The sequence below is a fragment of the Catharus ustulatus genome, chromosome 12, assembly GCF_009819885.2.
Source record: "Catharus ustulatus isolate bCatUst1 chromosome 12, bCatUst1.pri.v2, whole genome shotgun sequence".
NCBI lineage: Eukaryota > Metazoa > Chordata > Aves > Passeriformes > Turdidae > Catharus > Catharus ustulatus.
Window position 1 is genome coordinate 13,795,457 of NC_046232.1, and position 17,574 is coordinate 13,813,030.

Consider the following 17,574-nt stretch of genomic DNA (forward strand, 5'->3'; position numbering starts at 1 on the left):
AGCCCAGCATGACACAGCTACAAGGAAGCTCTGAACCCACCTGGGAGCAGTGACACATCGGTTGGAAAGACCTCCGTACCCCAGGCTGTCTGATTCTCAGGTTGAGTGGCAGACTCTGTCTCCATGGTCACCTCCTCCCCAGAGGGCACCCCCTCCACTCCAGGGATCACTTGTGTTGCCAGCACATCTTCCAAGAACGGGGTCACCCCCTCCTCCTCCACAGGAGGCAGAGCTGGAACAAAAAAGCATTGGAGGGAGTTGCCAAAAATCCACAATCCAAGACACCGGTGAAGCGCCTCACTCAAACCAGCACCCCACCATGCCCAGCCTCCCCTTGGAAACCCCTTTCCCCGAGGGTTTCTGCCCCTGCAGGGCTGGCAGGTACCTCTGAAGCAGAAGGCGTGGTGCCGGGACAGCGGGTCGGGGAAGCCGGTCTGGTTGTGGTGCTGGTACACGGTCCTGACGCCCGGCGCGTCCCCGCCGCAGGCGGCGCGGGGGCTCACGATGGGGTACCGCAGGCTGCCGTCGGCCAGCCAGCCCGCATAGCACCTGTCCAGGCCCTGCTTCCAGGCAGCGTGGAGCTGCCCAACAGAGGCCAGCGTGGCGTTCTGGCTCTCGCAGTACCGCTGCGCTTCCGCGAAGGTGAACTGCTCCGGCTGCGTGGCGAAGAACACGTCACCTGAGGGTGGGAGGGAAAACACTGGTGAGTCCCCGCATCCCAGCCATGGGCAGGCGGAGGTGGAGATGTGGAGCACGTTTTTTGGCAGGGGACAGGGGAGGATGTACCCTTGAGCCTGTCGATGTAGCAGTACACGTCGTAGGTCTCCGAGGCCGGGCGCATGCCGTATGACCGCACGCCTGGAGTGTTCTCTTTGTCTCCTATGCAGTTATTTCGGGGATTCACAATGGGATACCTACCAAAAAAAGGAAGAGAGGAGGTAATCCAAGGTCAACCTTATGTAGCCAGGACTAAAGAACCTCAATGTGCTTGGGAGCGAGACATGAACTCTTCACTGAGGTGCTCGGAGCATCCAGTGTGATTTGGAGACAAGTCCACTTACAGCTGGAGGCAATAAATACAAATTTCCTGCTACTCTTCCTACACACCAGGAGGGTTCACTGGTGCAAGATGTATAGACAGGTTAGGAAATGAGGAAAAGAAGTGGACAAGAACACATCTATTGGCCTGGAGAAAATTTTAGGTCAGCAAAGCCTTCGATGTAGATGAGGAGACCAGCAGGACAAACCAGAGAAAAGCTTCAATTTCATGGTTTCAGTCACTTTGAAGGGTGTCTTCCCCATGCCAGTGTCACTTTACCTGACTGTCTGGTCCCGCAGCCAGCCAGCATCACACTGGTCGAAGCCAGCCTCGTAGGCAGCCTGGAGCTGCTGGGGGGTGGCGATCACGGCGCTGTTCTCCAGACAGGCCTTCTGGGCTTGCACAAAGGAGAAGGCGTATCTGCTGGTGGCTGCGCGGTAGTGAAACACCACGCCTGGGGGAAGAGAAGCTGTGGTGAGACAGCAGGTACAGGAGCCCCCTGCACTGAGATGCGTGACCAGAAATGGTCTTCCAAAACCCAGTGCAAGGACCAGGCCCTCCCAAACCCATTTTGGTGGAAATGCCTCATTCATGGAGCTCTGCTGCCATTGAGGATGATGTTCTGGGGATCTCTTTAGCCCTCATCTAAGGTCTTTTGCCTTGACTTTCCCTTTCTCTGGAGTCTGATGGATATGGGAGAGCAGAGTGCGACCACTGCAGCCCAAGCATCAGCCCCCTGAGCCCTGGCCAGCACATGATGGGGTGTCCCACAGCCTTCTCCTCTCCCCTCCTGCCCTACTGTGCTGGAGGCTCTCAGCCTGTCCCTGACCCCAAACAGGCCTGTGCACCTCCAGGGACCAGGATGCCCTCTGTGATGGCAGAAACTCAGGCTGTTTTCAGCTGAATGGCAATTACCTCTAGAATGAACTGACCTTCAGGCCTCTGGGAGTCCTGTCCCTTACCTGTGGGGGAGATGGGCTGCTCAGGAAGGTGACCAGCACCAGGGGCAGCTGTCACTCGCACGAGCTGATCTTCCACTGTGAACACTGAGGCAGACTCCAGTCCTGGCGTGGCAGTCACCCCCGTGACCTCCTCCACCGAGCTCACCTCTGCTGTTTCGGCGGCACTAGCAGTGCCTAAAGCTATGGTGGTGATGGCAGTGCCTAGATCTATGGTGGTGGCCTCTTCAGGTCCAGTCCACGCTGCTGTGACCTCCTCCCTGGTGACATTTTCCTCCTCTGTGGCAGCTGTCTCTGCTGTGGCGGGGGTGGTGAAGAGGTCGGGCAGGGCAGTGAAGCCCTCGTACGGGCTGGTGGCCGTGGGGGTGACCTCGATGGGCTCCAGGGTGGCGATGCTGCCCCGCGCCTCCTCCTCCGTGGCATTGCGGGACAGAGGCAGCTCCACCTCGGTCTGGGTGACAGTCTGGACGGTGAAGGCGCTGCCCAGCTCGCTCCCTAGCTCGTCGATGAACTGCCCTGGGACCGGGCTCTCAATGTCATCCCCTGCATCAGGACACAAAGCAGCAGTCAGAGAGGATCATGTCAGTCTGAGAGGTGAACTGCACTGGTGCTGCCTCCAAGAAGCAGCTGGGTATCTCTGGCTCTGAGAGGATTAGGGAAATCGAGACAGTTTGGTAAAAGAAATGTTTTTCCTTCCTCCACTGTGGCTGTGTACATCGGAGGGCAAGGTCAGGAGGCACTGAGCCACCTCATGCCCCAAACCTGGCTAACCAGCCAGGACAGCCCGCACTCCTGCCAGCTCTCCTTCCCACCAACACCTTGGCCATAGCCAAGTCTGTGCTGACCTCTAGTGCCTGCTGCAAGGAAGTTAAGGTGGACGGAGGGAGTCGGGGAGCTTGGATAACCACGGTAGAGCTTTCTGAGCCGTGGGAGAAAGACAACTGGATCCTCACACTCGGTATGTGACACCCCAGCAGGATCACGATCTCCTTCTGCTCTGCTATGCGATGGCTTGAGACCTCATCCCATAAACGCATCCTAACCCATTGCCAGGACAACCAAGGCCACTTGCTGTACCAAACACATTCAGATAGCTCCCACCTTTCCCCTTCCAAATCACTTTCCTGCTCCAGTCACACCCCTTGTGTCTAGGAGAATGTGCTTAACATGGCACTGAGCACCTCAGCTGACAAGGACAATGGTTTGCTGAGCAGCATGAAACAGAACTGTGAGGGTAGCCAAGGGAGGGATGGATCACATCTTGGATGTGCAGCAAGGCAGGTCTTGGCTGGGGAGGGGAAAAGTGTGAGACAGTGCCTGTGTTCTCTTCTTTCAATTCTTTCCCTGATCTATTTCCAATTCCATTTTATTGCTAGTTCATTTTAGCCAGTAACCTTTCAGTTGTCAAGGGATTCAGAAATTTCTATAAAGATGCTCAGACAAGGTCTGACCATATGCAGCAGTTTCAGAAGCAAACTCTGAGATAACCAGAAGGCTGGGGCTTGGTGGACCAGTCTTTATCTTGGTCACATAACTGGGTACCTATACGGGTCTGGGAGATGTGTCTGGGCACAACAGATTTGATCTGAAGGGTTTCAACATATATTTTTAAATATTGTTATTTTTTTAACCATCACAATCCTATTTGAATGTTGGCCTCTGGTTGCCCTGAATAGACCATATATCGCTATTTTCCCCTCTTCTTGCTACAGGGAAAAGTGTGCAGTTAGAAGAAGGGGGAAGCAGCTGGCATGCTCTTTACTTCCTGGGTGCAATTTTAATCCACAATTCCCAGAGACTGCGTCAGTCTCAGATTTATCCCAGCATGGAAACTCAGTCACGCATCTGTACCACATCACATCTCATCACTACACACAGCTTCAGGGTCAGACCTGTTCTCTTTCTCCTTCACTTCCTTCTCCAGCATTCAAAGTCTTGTCTATGAAGCACCTGAACTCTACTTCGTGTCTCCAGGAGTGCTTTAAAAGCAGGAGGACTGAAGAATGGACTGTGTTGCACCCACCTCTGCAGAGCCCCCCATGTACAGGTCAAGCAGCCTTTCTAGATCTGCTTTCTACCTCAACACCAGCAAAGAACTAAGTCCTTTGCCAAACCTGCTTTCTCCCCTCTCTTTATTTTTCTTTTTTTCTTTTTCTTTTTTTTTAAACCCAGTGTCCTGGGTTACAATGTAAAGATGTGCCCAAAAGTGTGTATTCTATCACCATCTGTTAAAACCAGATGGGGCCGTGATTCTTTGTGGGAGATATCCTCTGTTAATGGGCCATCTGTTAAAAATCAGGTGGGGCAGTGTTCTTTATATTTTCCAGAACCCATCCATCCTCCAGGGAGATATTTCATATTAATGGGCCATTGAGTCCCACTGCATGACTGATAAAATTACATCATCCCACTGGGAGATGCTCCAGCCAGGGGGAGGAGCCAAGCATTTCCTACCTAGATAAAAACTGAGATTAGGAACATGAAAACAGCCTTTTCCCACTGGTTTCCAGAGGACAAGAGCTACCTTTATACAGGATCACCACTTCAACAAGACCGCTTCATCTGGACTGCTACCCCCACCCTTACTAGCGGGGTGTCAGGTTGTATTCTGACTCTGTCAGTGGTTTTCTTTTGTCCTATTGCATGCATTTTACTTTTTCCCTTTTTTCCCTATTCAACTGTATTTCTAACGTGAAGTCTCACTGGCTTTGCTTTCAAACCATTACCCCCCGCAGCAAAGAGGCTCCTCCGGGCAGGGAGCTGCTCTTGGCTGGTGTGCAGAGCGCTGCTCAGCGCCCAGCCCCGCACACTCACCGCCGTAGCAGATGGCGTCGTAGCGGGAGTCGGGGTGCGGGTAGCCCGTCTGGTTGGGGTGCAGGTACACCGTCCTCACGCCCACCAGGTTGCCGCCGCAGTTGGGCCGTGCTCTGGAGATGGGGTAGCGGACGCTGCGGTCGCCCAGCCAGCCCGCGCTGCACATGTCCATGCCGTCCTTCCAGGCCAGGTACAGCTCTCCCGTGGTGGCCAAGCGCGCTCCCAAACTGCGGCACTTGTCAAAAGCTTCTTGGAAGGTGAACTTCTCCGGGGCAGTGGCATAGAAGACTTTGCCTGCAATCACACCATCCATTAGCACAGAAATTGCCTGTAGATTTTAATCCCAATTCCCTTCTGTCTCGTCCCTACTCCTAAGAGTTTGGATGAGATGAAGACTCTTGTATATTAGAACTGAAATGCAAGTCCATGTTGGTGATTTTTGTAAAGTGAGTCTTACAGACCAAATGCAGATTTGAGCAAAACACACAACACCAGCTGGAGCTAGAGGGCAAGGGGGAGATAAAGGACAACTGCAGTTCTGTTGTGCTGAATATTTCAATGGATCCCTGTCATAAGCATGGATGATTGACACCTCTGAATGTCACACACTCAAATGGCTGACCAGGCAGGACGGCGTGGACTCTGGTGGAGGTCAGACGGACTCCACCCTCTGTACTGCATTAGTCATTTGACATTAGAATTGTCCAAGGTCTAATAAAAAGACTGTAGAGAACATCTGGGCTGGCCAGGGTATGTGCTTGTCGAGCTTTAACCTGTCTTTTCTCTATTTGCTGTTGTCCAGTCTAGGCATGATCAGGGCTTTGTCTGCTGCTGTGTCTAGCAATGATAAAAGTCCCAAATCACCTTGCATTTGCTCTGCATAGCAGTAAACATCATAGGTTTCATCTGGCTCACGGACACCGTAGGTCCTCACTCCTGGAAATTCATCCTTGTCGCCATAGCAGCGCTCCCGGGGCCAGTGGATGGGGTACCTGAGGGAGAGATTGTGGATAAGGAGTGAGGGGCAGGGCCCTGGCAGCCACAGAGGGCTGGGAGGGAGCCACAGAGCCCTGTCCACTGTGGTGATTTATGGCTTTTCCCAGGTTGAGGGGAAGGGAAAGGATGATCTGATGGTCCTTGGAACACTGACCAAAGACATCAGGACAAGGTGCCCCCCCCCGCGAGGGATGCACAGCTCAGTCTGGCTGAGCCAAATTTGTGCATCTTGGCACAGCATTGGTTTTATTCAGGGAAGAAGGAGGATCAGGATGAAGCCATTGTCCACTGAGTTGTCACCACCAGCCAAGGAGGACAGGGGTCACTCTGCTCTCCTACTAGAGATTCCCCTCTAGCAGAGAATGTCTTGCAATCTACCACCCCCTTGCACACCAGCAGTTACAACACTGTGATTTAGCAACCCTTTTCAGTTGGTGGCTTCATTACAGGAGTCCTTCCCTGATTGTGCTGCTGTGGCTTTCCCTTCCCCTGCATGGTTTCTCACCTGACAGTCTGATCAGCCAGCCAGCCAGCATCACACTGCTCGTACCCATCCTCATAGGCAGCCTGCAGCTGCTCGGGGGTAGCAATGACAGCACTGTTCTGGATGCAGGCCTGCTTTGCCTTCTCAAAGTTCAGGGTGTACCTTGTGGAGATTGCTCTGTAGTGGAACACGATGCCTGGAAAAGACAATGGACATCACTCACAATCAGCCCCTTACCTTCCAGAGAAGGCACAAGAAAAAGGCAAAATTAAACCTCATCCTGTGCAGTCCTGCAGTGGAAGCTGTCTCCCTGTCTTACATCAGAAAGCAAAAACCACAAAAAGAGAAGGATTGTACAAAACTTTCATTATTTTATCCACCTGTTACTAGGATAGGCTTTGCAATATGGCAATGGAGTTTTTCTAGAAGAGCCCAATTCTCCAGATGAGGGCATCCCATCTCCTAAAATGTTTGGAAAAAATTAAAGGTCTGATAAGGGCCCTGTTCCAGCTTTACCCACTTGAGTAATAGCCCAGGGTATCCAGTACCACCTCCTGCCAAGGATGTCATCTTCCTGTCTCTGTAACTCACCTTCTGCCAGCAGAGCCATTTTCTTGCCATATTCTGCCATGGGTCATTTTACTGGTTTGTTTAGTCTGGTCCTAGCCTGCTAGAATAAATACTTGGCCTGTGGCTTCTCCACCCATGACCTTGTATGTGACCTGAGAGAAAGGACTTATCCCCATGAGGAGAACACTGCATTCCCTGCCTGAGTGCCTCTTCCTCCCTTCTGCCAGGCCAAGCAGCAAGACACAGAGAAAAGAGCAAGGGCAGGATCCCACCTTTCACTAGGACCTCGATTGTGTCTTGTCTGTCCTCAATGCCGTACATCACTTCGCAGCGGTAAATGCCGGTGTGGTTGGATCGCAGCGCCTTGATCTCCAGCGTGGCATCCGTGGGGATGGCAGGGTAGTTGGGCAAGGAGATCACCTCCCTGTACTCGCTGTTGAGCCGGATCTTCCCGCCGGTGGCCACCAGCAAGACGACCTCGGTGCCGTTGGAGAGCTTGCTCCATTTGATCCGTGGGGTCAGCATGACACTGCTGTCCTGCTCCTCTGGGATGTTGAAGTAGCACGGGATGTTCAGGGAGCTTCCCAGGATAACACGCAGGGGAGACTGCTCAGGTATCTTGACTTCCAGGCCATCACTGCTGTCTGCCAGTTCCCAAACAGAGCAATGGTTACATCAATAACACATGTAGTGCAAAATATCCTGTGTTTCCATATGATCCAGTGCCTACATCTGCTGTGCAAATCTGTGCCCACATATTCAGACATGACCTTTTTGGTCTGGTCTAGAGAGGGAAGTTATGGCAATGCCCACTGCACCATGGCTGCTTTTGGGATTTGGACCAGTGCTGGATATGGGAATGAGGGAGCAAAGGCTCTGCTGCAGTCTAGGTGCTTCCCACACTAGGAGATCACACCTGCTAATGTTTCAAAAGGGAAATGCTGGAATTCTCTTAGTTTCCCCACAAATCTGCAGCTATCTCCCTGGTTTCCCAAACACCGGAGCAGTGAGAGCCTGTGGCACAGCAGCCATCCAAACAGAGGAGCCTTGTGTGTGCACAGCACAGATTTTGGGCACAGTAATTTCTGGGGCTGCCCGTCCTTGGGGATGGGACCAGAGTGCAGCACATGGCTCAGCCCTGCCTGGCCATGCCCTGGACACGTACCTGAGGGCTCCACAGAGTCCGCTGCAGTGATGACTTGCAAACACACAAACACTAAGAGTAAAGTGGTCATAATTTACCTGCAAGAAACAACAGGGAGAAAGGATTTGTGTATGTTTACAGGGAGTTGAGTGCTGTGGATGCTGCTGTGGGGCAGTGCAATGCTTTCAGCTGCCCCTAAAGCCTCCCACACTCCTCACACCAGCAGGGAAAGCCTGTCCTTGGGGAAGGATTCTGCCTCAAAGTGCCTCTTGCTTTGGGAAATCAGCCCATGAGACAAATAAATAAGATGCTCTGCTATGTACAACAGTCTGAAATGTTATTATATATCACTTTACATATTTCCCACTCTCTCTCCTGTGATTCAGTCTTACCTATGGAGCAGAAATACAATTTTACAACAGGTCTCCACACACCTATTACATATTTACTCGAGGCACCATCACATCCACTAAGCTTTTGTCTCAGACCAGGAGCTGTCCCTCACTGGGCATCCCAAATCAAGCCAGCACTGGCTCTCAGGCCAAAGGGTTGGAAGAATTTTGTATTCCTTAAAATGCTCTGATGGGAAATTTGCCCTCTGCATGGTGGAAAAGTCAAATGTTACAACTCTTTTGTCCAACACTCCTGCACTGAGAACTAGCATATCCTCAAGTACAAATTGATCCAGAACTAATACAAGAAATCCACAGGATGCAGTTCTGGACATCATAATTCCACCCTAAAAATATCTTCTTGGGATGTCTCAATTAGCCAGAGCAACCTGCTTCTTCTGAAGTCTTCAGGAAAAGAACGGATCCTCCTGCTGACATTGAGTGACAGAAGCAATATAGGGAGGCCAGCTAATTTAATCCTAACTGGATTACCATCCAGTATCATATCATGCCAATTTAAATCACCACAAAGACTCAGGTTGGTTTCAATATTGCAAATAAAAACAAGGTCTTCTGGTAACCCAGCACAGTTTGGCATCACTTTTCATCCCTGACTCAGAAGGAAGGACCACACCTATTGAATCACTGGTGTTTCCTTTGAGGTCTGAATATTGGCTGCTTCACTCCTGTGATCTAGAAAGATTCCAGATGACTTCAGCTGACAGGTAACATTCCAGGTATATCCTACTGGTCTTGTAGAAAACTCCATTACATATCCTCACTGGCACAAGAAAAGGTCAAAAATAAACCCCATCCTGTACAGTTCAGATTAACCTTTCACTTGTGAAAAAACTGCACTCATTCATTTGAATCTGACACACCACAAACCTTATCTTTAGTGAATAGAGACAGCTGTACTGGCAGAAAATAGGAGAGAAGAGGGATGGAACACCCTGGCAGAGGAGTGTGGAGTCTGCAGCTGTAGGGCTGAACAGAATCAAATGGAGATACCCCATTTTCTGCTGTGCATGGGAATACAATTTCAGGTAAGTGCTAACCTCAGGGAGAACTCTGGGAGTTTACCTGTGTTTGGGTGTCTCTCTGCTGAGGGGTGCCCAAACAATGCATTACAAACTTCCTCTGCAGGTCAGCCAGCACTGGGTCAGGGGGCTGTGCCCACAGGATGGGCTGTGGGGGCAATGAGGTGCCTTCTGCTCCTCACTAAAGCAAGAGGAGCTGGAAACACCATGAGCTCTGACAAACAGCCTGAAATCAGCTTGGCCAAGCAGCTGTGCCCAGGAGTCCTTGAAGAGCTGGCTCAGTGAGCTGCTGGCCCACTGATGCTTGTTCATAATCTCTGCTGGAGCGCTGGGGCAGGGCCCAAGGGCTGGAGCACTGAGTGCACAGACAGCCAAGATACACAATGATGAGCCTCATAAATACGTGCTAGCTTGATTGACATAAATTCCAGGCAAAATAATGGAAAATCTGATACAGTGTTCAGTTCATTAAGCACTGAAGAATAGATGCAATACTAATCTTAGTTAAGGCACTTGTGTATAAAACAGGTGCTTCCAGCCTTATATTATTTGGCATGATTCTAAGCTTGTTTGATAAAGCTGCCTGCATGGCTGCAACACAATGTAATTAGATTTTGATAAGGTTTGAATTTTACAGGGTTCTATGATATGAAGATGTGTAACATCAGCAGTACATCCATTAAAATGGCTTAGCAGAAGCCAGGCTGGTGGGTCCCTGATGGGATCCATCTGAGGGGCCTTGAGGGAAATATTTCTAATGGGATTGGTATTAGATCCAACGGGTTTCCATATAGACTGTATTTCAATAGAATCAAATATAAAATTATACAAGAGACACAGGCCTGACAATGGGATGTTGAATCCTAGAAAGAAGTCACTCAGGAGAGATACTGCTATTATCCAGAAGTAAATAAAACAGGAATTCCTCTCTGTGCATTAGAGGTGAAAAATGGAAATACTTTGCACATCTTTGGGCTGTCATGAAGAGATCAGAAAAAGGTGGTGAAGAAATATCCCCTAGCAAGGCTCTGAGGGCTGGACAGAATGCTGTATGGGAGAAGACTACAAAGCAGGGAGTTTGAACCTAATCATTGTAGCAAATAAAAAAACAAAAACGGAGAAGTTGACAACTGTGCACAAATTCTGTTTCAAGCAGAGGCTGCTGGTGCTGAAGGGCTCTTTAATCTAGCAGAAATTCATGACCAGAACTAATAGCTGGGAGACATATGCTGAATAAACTCAAATGGGAAACAAAGCCCACATTCTGCACAGTGGGTGATGCATCACTGAAACTGGTACCAAAGGCAGTGATGGAGTTTCTGTCAGGATGGATGGATCCTGCAGGGCAGAAGGGATTTTGGTAGAGGACACTCCTAATCACTAGTAAAATACCTGCTTGAGTATTAAATAAAAACTCTTACTTCTCCAGACTGCTCAGATGAGGTACCTTTCACTGACTTGCATTTTGTCAGATTCCAAGTAAGCTGAATAGCCCTGAGTGTCATGAGATAAACTCAGCCAAGAGAGGCAGGCAGCTTTAGACCTGGGTTACCTGCTTAAGGATAGAAACATCCCAGAGCAAGGAGACAGAGATGTTTGAATATAACAGGAGTTGGCTGCTGAAAAGGCTTATAGGGTCTGTGGCTACAGCAAACTGGTATTGCTCTGAGTTGGTATTTCTGTGTACATTGACAGTGGATAGGAGGAGAGCAGGTTCATCTGCTCATCAGGTGGACATCACAGCACAGAATGCCCTAAACAAGAAATTTTCTTTGTCCCAAAAAGTAAGACAAGATCATGTACTCTTAATCTTATCCAATCTTTATGCTGATCTTCCACAGGGAAAAACAGCCTCATATGACAACAGCTGGGACCAGCAGTATCTTTGCAGTTTGGTTTAGCTATGGAGGAAAAAACCCAACCTCCTCCTATCCCACAGAAGCCCAGAGGAAATGGATTTTCCTTGTGAGCAGTGGTTAACAAATCAGAATAACAATGTTTGGGTGTATTCTGCGAAAGTGTTGAGTCCCTGCCAGTAAGAAACCCAACCTACTCCTCAGGGTGTTGTTTGCAATGTTGATCTTCATTTTTCATTCCCCTGAAGCATGCCAAGGAGATCCAGCCCTGAGTCTGCACGCAGCTCTGGTTGGGATTCTCTGTGCTGGGAATGCCTGTGATTAATGTCCCTTTGTCTCAGCAGAGGTTCCATGCTGCAACACTTCCACTCTGTGGTGTCTCCAGTGGCATGTCCAGGCCCGTGCTGATGAGAAAACAGCTGCTTGAAGAAGCAGCTCTGGAAGCAGGTGAGTAAAGAGGGAGGTCTGTGTGAGCAGATGGATGATGAGACCTGGTGTGTCCTGACAGGGGAAGTGGGGAGGTGGGGTCATTCTAAAGCAGCACCTGAAGGCACTGACTGTGGGGCAGAGCTGACTAGCTCAGGTGTGGCTGCTCTCTCTTACACAGGTGTAGGTTCAGACTGAGAGCAGGAAGGTCAGTTCATTGTGCAGGACTATCAGTGTGTGCTCTGAGGTGGGATCTGGCACAGAGGAAAAGTGCTCAAGGATAAGTGGCTGAGCTGCCAGACTGAGTAAAGGCACAGTACAGTCTGGAGCAGGCTGAGCAGTGGCAGGAACATCCTCTGCTCAGGATCTTGCTGGTTGGCCCCCAGCTGTAGCTGAATGGCTGAGGAGAGAAGTGGAAACACGCTGGGAATACAGTCAATGCCCCTACCATATGTGTCATAAATAACACAGACCTCTGGACACAACCTCCTTTGATCACTTCTTCGAAAATCATTCTGGCTGCTAGATAAAGGTGAGCTCCTACACCCACAGCAACAACCAGATCAAACTCCACTTCAGTTCCAGGTCCTTCTCTTCTGGCAGAAGTCACCCTGAAGAGAAGTTGCTCTGCACACACTTTGGTGGAGCTGTAAGGAGAAGTTTGTCCAGGCTGTAGTGGGGAGCACTGTGAGGGGGAATTCTTGCAGCACAGAGCCTTCCAGACTGGCAGCAATGATCACACTGTGCTTTCTGCCAGGTCCATGCTACAAAAACACCTCCCATCCCTGCAGATTGCTCTCCTGCAAAACTCCCTTTGCACTTTCTGAGCTGGAGCAGGCAGATTTAGTGGTGAGAAGAGAGGAGGAGGCAGGATGAGTTTCACAAGGTCAGGGCTGTGCCCTGCACCAGATGACTGTCCCTGTGTGGGTACTGAGCAGTCTGGAGCAGCAAGAATCCAACCAAACTGCCACAAAAATCCTGGCCATCCTACCATCTCTAACCAGTGCCCAAGACAGAAACAAGGCCCTCTCCAATTCAGTCTGGGCCAGGAAGAATTCAGGAAAAAAAACCTCTTGCCTTCCTGAAAAGGACAGGGTTGGGAATTGCTGGTATGCTCAGGAGCTCCCCACCCCAGAGAACAACAGTCCCTTTCACTGAAGTTTATTGCCACTCCATTTTACTCCTAAGACTGTGCTTCTGTATCAGCTTGTGTGCAGTGTCCTAAACTGGCTGCATATAAATATGTTTATTTGAGAATCTAAGTGTGTGTGGAGCGAAATGTGTACCTATGTGCAGACAGGTTTAATCCCTTGCTCTTCCAACCACATCCCCAGCTTTTCACAGGGCTGAGGACTGTAGAGGGAGCAAGAAAATGAAAAGTGACTACAGTGAAAGTTCAACAAAGTACCTACACAGTGATTCTGTACAGTGGAAAATAGCCAGATGGCCTGTTTGCAGCACAGCCGAAGATGTTTGCTTGACAGAAAGCATTTTCTGTTCTAGTCTATTTTAATTGAGTCCCATCTGCAGTTTTTCCTGTGGCCTTTGCTTGCTCCAGACCATGTTAATCACCCTTGTTGCAATTGTTGTATTTTTTAAAATTTAATTTTTTTTTTTTTTTTTTTTTTTTTTAGTAGGGGCAGATGGGTCATTTTAAGCTTCCTTCTTTCTCAGTTTTGGAAAGCACTTACATTTTGCTTCTGACAGCTAATAAAATATCACTCATTACCTAGAAGATATACCTGGACATAAGGGAAGGTCCAAAGACAATATTTCCCTTAAAATTATGGATATAAAGAAGCTCCTGAGCAAAAGTCAAGTTCAACTGTGTTTATTAAGTCTTGGATTCTCTTTTCTGGTTTTCCACCCCCAGTTTATTCCCCATCAGGGAATGGACCATAGTTTCTCTAGGACATGTGGTCACCTCCATGCAGCCTCATCTCAGCATTATTATTTTCAGGCACCAGCACTTGAGACCAGGGGTCTGATGAGGTCTGAGGAGTCCCCACCACCCAGCAGGGGCATCAGGAGAGCACATCCTATGCCCTTTGGAATCAAACAGGGATTTTTCCTCTCCTCTGCAAACCTACAGACTGTTACCCTGTGATCTCTACAAAGAAACACTTTATTGTCCCTCTGTGTGTTCTCAGCCTCTGTGCTGGACTCAGAGATTTTCAGTTAAAAACCTCAGCCAGGTCCAGGAAATGGGAGGGAAGGAAGGGGGGTGGCTGAAGTGAATGAGGTGGGCAAAACCCGTTTTATTTCTTCTTCTCTTTTTAAATAAGGCAAAGCTTTGGAACAGAAATATGGCAATAAATACACTCCTGTGATTTTTCATGTTTTTTCAGCTGTAAAGAAAATAGGAGAAATATTCCATTCTGTCTGGCTTCCTAACCATTCTGTAAGGCCTTTATGTGCAGACAGAGCAGCTTGGATGCTGCTCCTGCCTGCTCAGTTTCTGAAACCATCCCTGCAACAAGAAAGTCTTCTTTTTTTTTTTTTTTTTTTTTTTTTTTTTTTTTTTTTTTTTCCCCAATCAGAAAGACACATGGCATCAACTACTCAGAAATTTTGTCACTGAGGTCCTGACAGCCCTGCAGCACTGGCTGCATGGATTGCTCCAGGGGGTGGCAAACTGGTGGCACTGAGGCACTGTAAGTGCACAAAACAGAGAGTATTTATTGAAGATTAGAGATAATATGAAGTTCCACCTCAAGCCTCAGCTGGCTCCTGTCCTCAAGCACCCCTTGTCACTGCAGGTCTGGACATGATCAGACACATCTGTTGACGCACCCTGGCGATGGTACCAGGGTGCCTTCAGCATGGCATGAGCTCCAGAGCTCCTCTGTGTCCTCTGACACAGCACCCAAAGCTGGTGCTATGCTCTTCCCTTCTCAGTGTCTTTATGACTTCTCTTCCAGTAGAACAGTTGCAGTCTGTTACAGTCTGACTGTTTATCTGATTCTATTGCTCACACATCAAAGGAAAAGCCAAAATGCTCATGGCTGTAGGCCTGTGCTTTCAACGAGCAAGATTCCAGAGGAAATATTAACAAAGCCTAAACAGTCCTGTGCTAGCTCAGCCAGTGATCCAAGCTCAAACTCCTACTGAACACAAAAGGTTTCCCAAGCATTTATCTCTTTTCTGATATCTGCCACAGAACAGCTCTCATCTTTCCCTGATTTACATTGGTTTTACATTATATGTCCATTGATTTCAGCAACAAATTAAACACCAGGACAGCAGAAGCCCATACCACCAGCCATTCCAAAACTATCCCTCTTGCAGGAAAACCAGAACTATCTGCCACTAGCAACACTCACCACGGTAATTTTTCTATCCTTCAAGGAGAGAGAAGTTGTAAAATACCCACTATGGGAAGCAGATGACAGCTGGAGCCTTTCAGGCAAGGTGTGGGATCAGCACCAAGCCCTGGGCTGCCATGGCTCCAAGTGTCTGCTTGATATGGAAAGCCAGAGCTCCACTCACACAGGCACTGGAGCCTCTGAATTCAAGGGAACAATGAGCCTTTGAGACTGGTTGAAGCTCACACTCAAAATCCTCTCCTGTCCAAGAGGAGGAATTGAAACTTCTGAAGAGCAGTTAATCTCCTTATAAAATAGGTGTCTCAGCTGAGAACCTTTAAAGAGAGGTTCAGACATTTCTGTCAGCTAGCAAGGGAGCCTGGAGCACTGTTAGACATCTAATATTTAGAAATTGGTGGGTGATTATGCACTTCGTAAAGTCTCCTTATATCCTGTAGACTCTTTTTTTGGAGCTGCTGTCAGCCTTAAATGAAACTCCCCCAGACATGGGAAGCAAAACCAGCACAACACAAAAGAAAAGAGACCAGATCCTCCCCAGATGTGAGGTGTGAAGATGGCAGTTTGGGCTATGATCCAAGGAAGTCAATAACAAGTCCTTCAACTGACAACTTTTTCCATCCAAATGCACTGGCTCACCATAAATCCCATGAAAACCACAAAAGCTGTTGTTTGTGTGCACCCAGGACCCGAGCTACCAAAGCTCGGTGAGGAGGAGGAGGAAGAAAAGATTGAGAGATATGGAAAAAGCTCATCTTAGTGGCAGCACCACAGGATATCCAATTGCTCTGCTGAATGATGCACAGGCTACACTGGAGATTTTACCCTGTGCAGAATTTGAGTTCTCATTTGTTTCAGAAGAAGGCTGAAACCTCATTTGTGCAAAGATGTAGCCCTAACAAAGAGAAATCATCCCTCTCTAGCTGCAGAACAAGATGTGAATGTGACTGTAGAACAGAAAATCTCTGCAGTGCTTCTATTCTGGCAGAAGATTCCAAAGAACCATGGAGTGGTTTGGGTCGGAACAGACCTTAGAGAGTTCATGGACAACTTTTCTGCTCTGGCCCAGCTCAGCCTTCAGAAAGTAATAAACTGTTGGAAGCTGTGTATAATTAGAGAATCTGTAGGCATGGAGACCTGAATCTTCACAAACTCTGCTTATTCCTGCCCAGATCTGGTAACTGTTAATACTCTGCTACCAAAATCACCTTGGATGCTCCTAACACATACCATGTGGAAGTTCACCTAACAGGGCACTGGGTGGAAGAGACATTGCAAAGCTGGTTCCTGCCAACTTCACAATGATTTTTCCAGGTAGACAGAAAACATCGTGCTAGCTTGGAATAACAACAACCTCATGAGACTCAAGGTGAGAGCCACAGGATCATGTGTGTGGCTGTGGTGTCTCTCTGCCCACGGGATCACACTAATGACATGTTGTGACCACATGGCCCCATTGCATGGATGTCCCTTTGTGGGAATGGGCACCTCTCACAAGATACAAAACTGCAGCAACCTCCTGCTAAGGACACTTTGCAGTCATCAGACTCCACCATGATCTTTGGTGAGGCTGTCCATGCTGGGAATACACACAGGAATAAACCTCTAGTGTCACACCTTGGACACAAGAGATGGGTGAGCAATCACATCCTATCTGTGCCTTGCCTTACAGAGCACAGCATGCTGCTCAACAGCAGTAAAAGCAACCTTTCATCCAGCTTGGAGGAAGAGCTTCCAGCTTCATCACAGTCTCAGTATCTGCCTCTTTTTGCTCCCCATTTTCTCTTTCCAAAGTTGGCACCTGAAAGTTTTCTCTGCATTAATTCCAGACATTGTGTAAACACTGTGCTTAGATTTACTTAAATGAGGCTGTTTCAGCCCCAGTTTTCCTCCCAAGTAGATTTCCTGTCTCATAAATTCAAGACATGAACAGTTTAGTTTTGCTAGGAAGGTGGAATCTCAAACTGATCCTCCCTTCGGGATGACCTGGAAGACAAAAGGGCAAATGGCATGGGAGAGGGCCTGGCTGAAAGAGGGGAGCCATCCTGCCATGTGCTGCTCAGTGCTCCAAGAGACTGTTACTATTTGCCATAAACAATCTGCAACTTTTGAAATCTACCAATTTCTTGGCATATTTTTTTTCCTTCATAGCTTCAAAAATTGGAGAACAATCTTTTCTTACTGAGCAGATCATTGGCATTTTAACTGGAGAAGCAAGGGATGACTATTTTCTCCTGTATCCAAATCCTCAAAGTATTTGTGACTCCTCAGAAAACCAAATGCATATCAAACGTTCACACACACTCTTTGTGCAAGGCAAGCAGAGGAAGTTCTAGGAGTAAAAGAGCTTTTCCTCTCAGCCTCTACTCACTGGGACTTCAGATAATTTCTCTGGCAGCAACGTGACCCCCCCAGCCACAATGCAAGTGTGAGTTTTGCTACTGCCGCTGAAGGATCTCACACACTGGCGTCAAAAGAAGGGTCTTTCCCAGAGCATTGGGGTGGGTTTTCACCAAAGTGGTCTGTTGTCT

General features: G+C 48.6%; 1 protein-coding gene across 1 annotated transcript in view; it reads right to left on the reverse strand.

The window, feature by feature from the left end:
• The window catches only part of ACAN (aggrecan), a 46,696-nt gene that overhangs the window by 17,378 nt on the left and 11,744 nt on the right, over positions 1 to 17,574 (reverse strand). The window contains exons 2-11 of the mRNA XM_033071121.1: positions 8,028 to 8,104; positions 7,135 to 7,506; positions 6,314 to 6,488; positions 5,677 to 5,804; positions 4,813 to 5,106; positions 2,002 to 2,541; positions 1,319 to 1,493; positions 787 to 914; positions 386 to 679; positions 41 to 232 (exon numbers count right to left, since the gene is read on the reverse strand). Coding sequence (XP_032927012.1) covers positions 41 to 232; positions 386 to 679; positions 787 to 914; positions 1,319 to 1,493; positions 2,002 to 2,541; positions 4,813 to 5,106; positions 5,677 to 5,804; positions 6,314 to 6,488; positions 7,135 to 7,506; positions 8,028 to 8,097 — 2,368 coding nt within the window. The 5' untranslated portion in view covers positions 8,098 to 8,104. The remainder of the gene's footprint in view (positions 1 to 40; positions 233 to 385; positions 680 to 786; positions 915 to 1,318; positions 1,494 to 2,001; positions 2,542 to 4,812; positions 5,107 to 5,676; positions 5,805 to 6,313; positions 6,489 to 7,134; positions 7,507 to 8,027; positions 8,105 to 17,574) is intronic.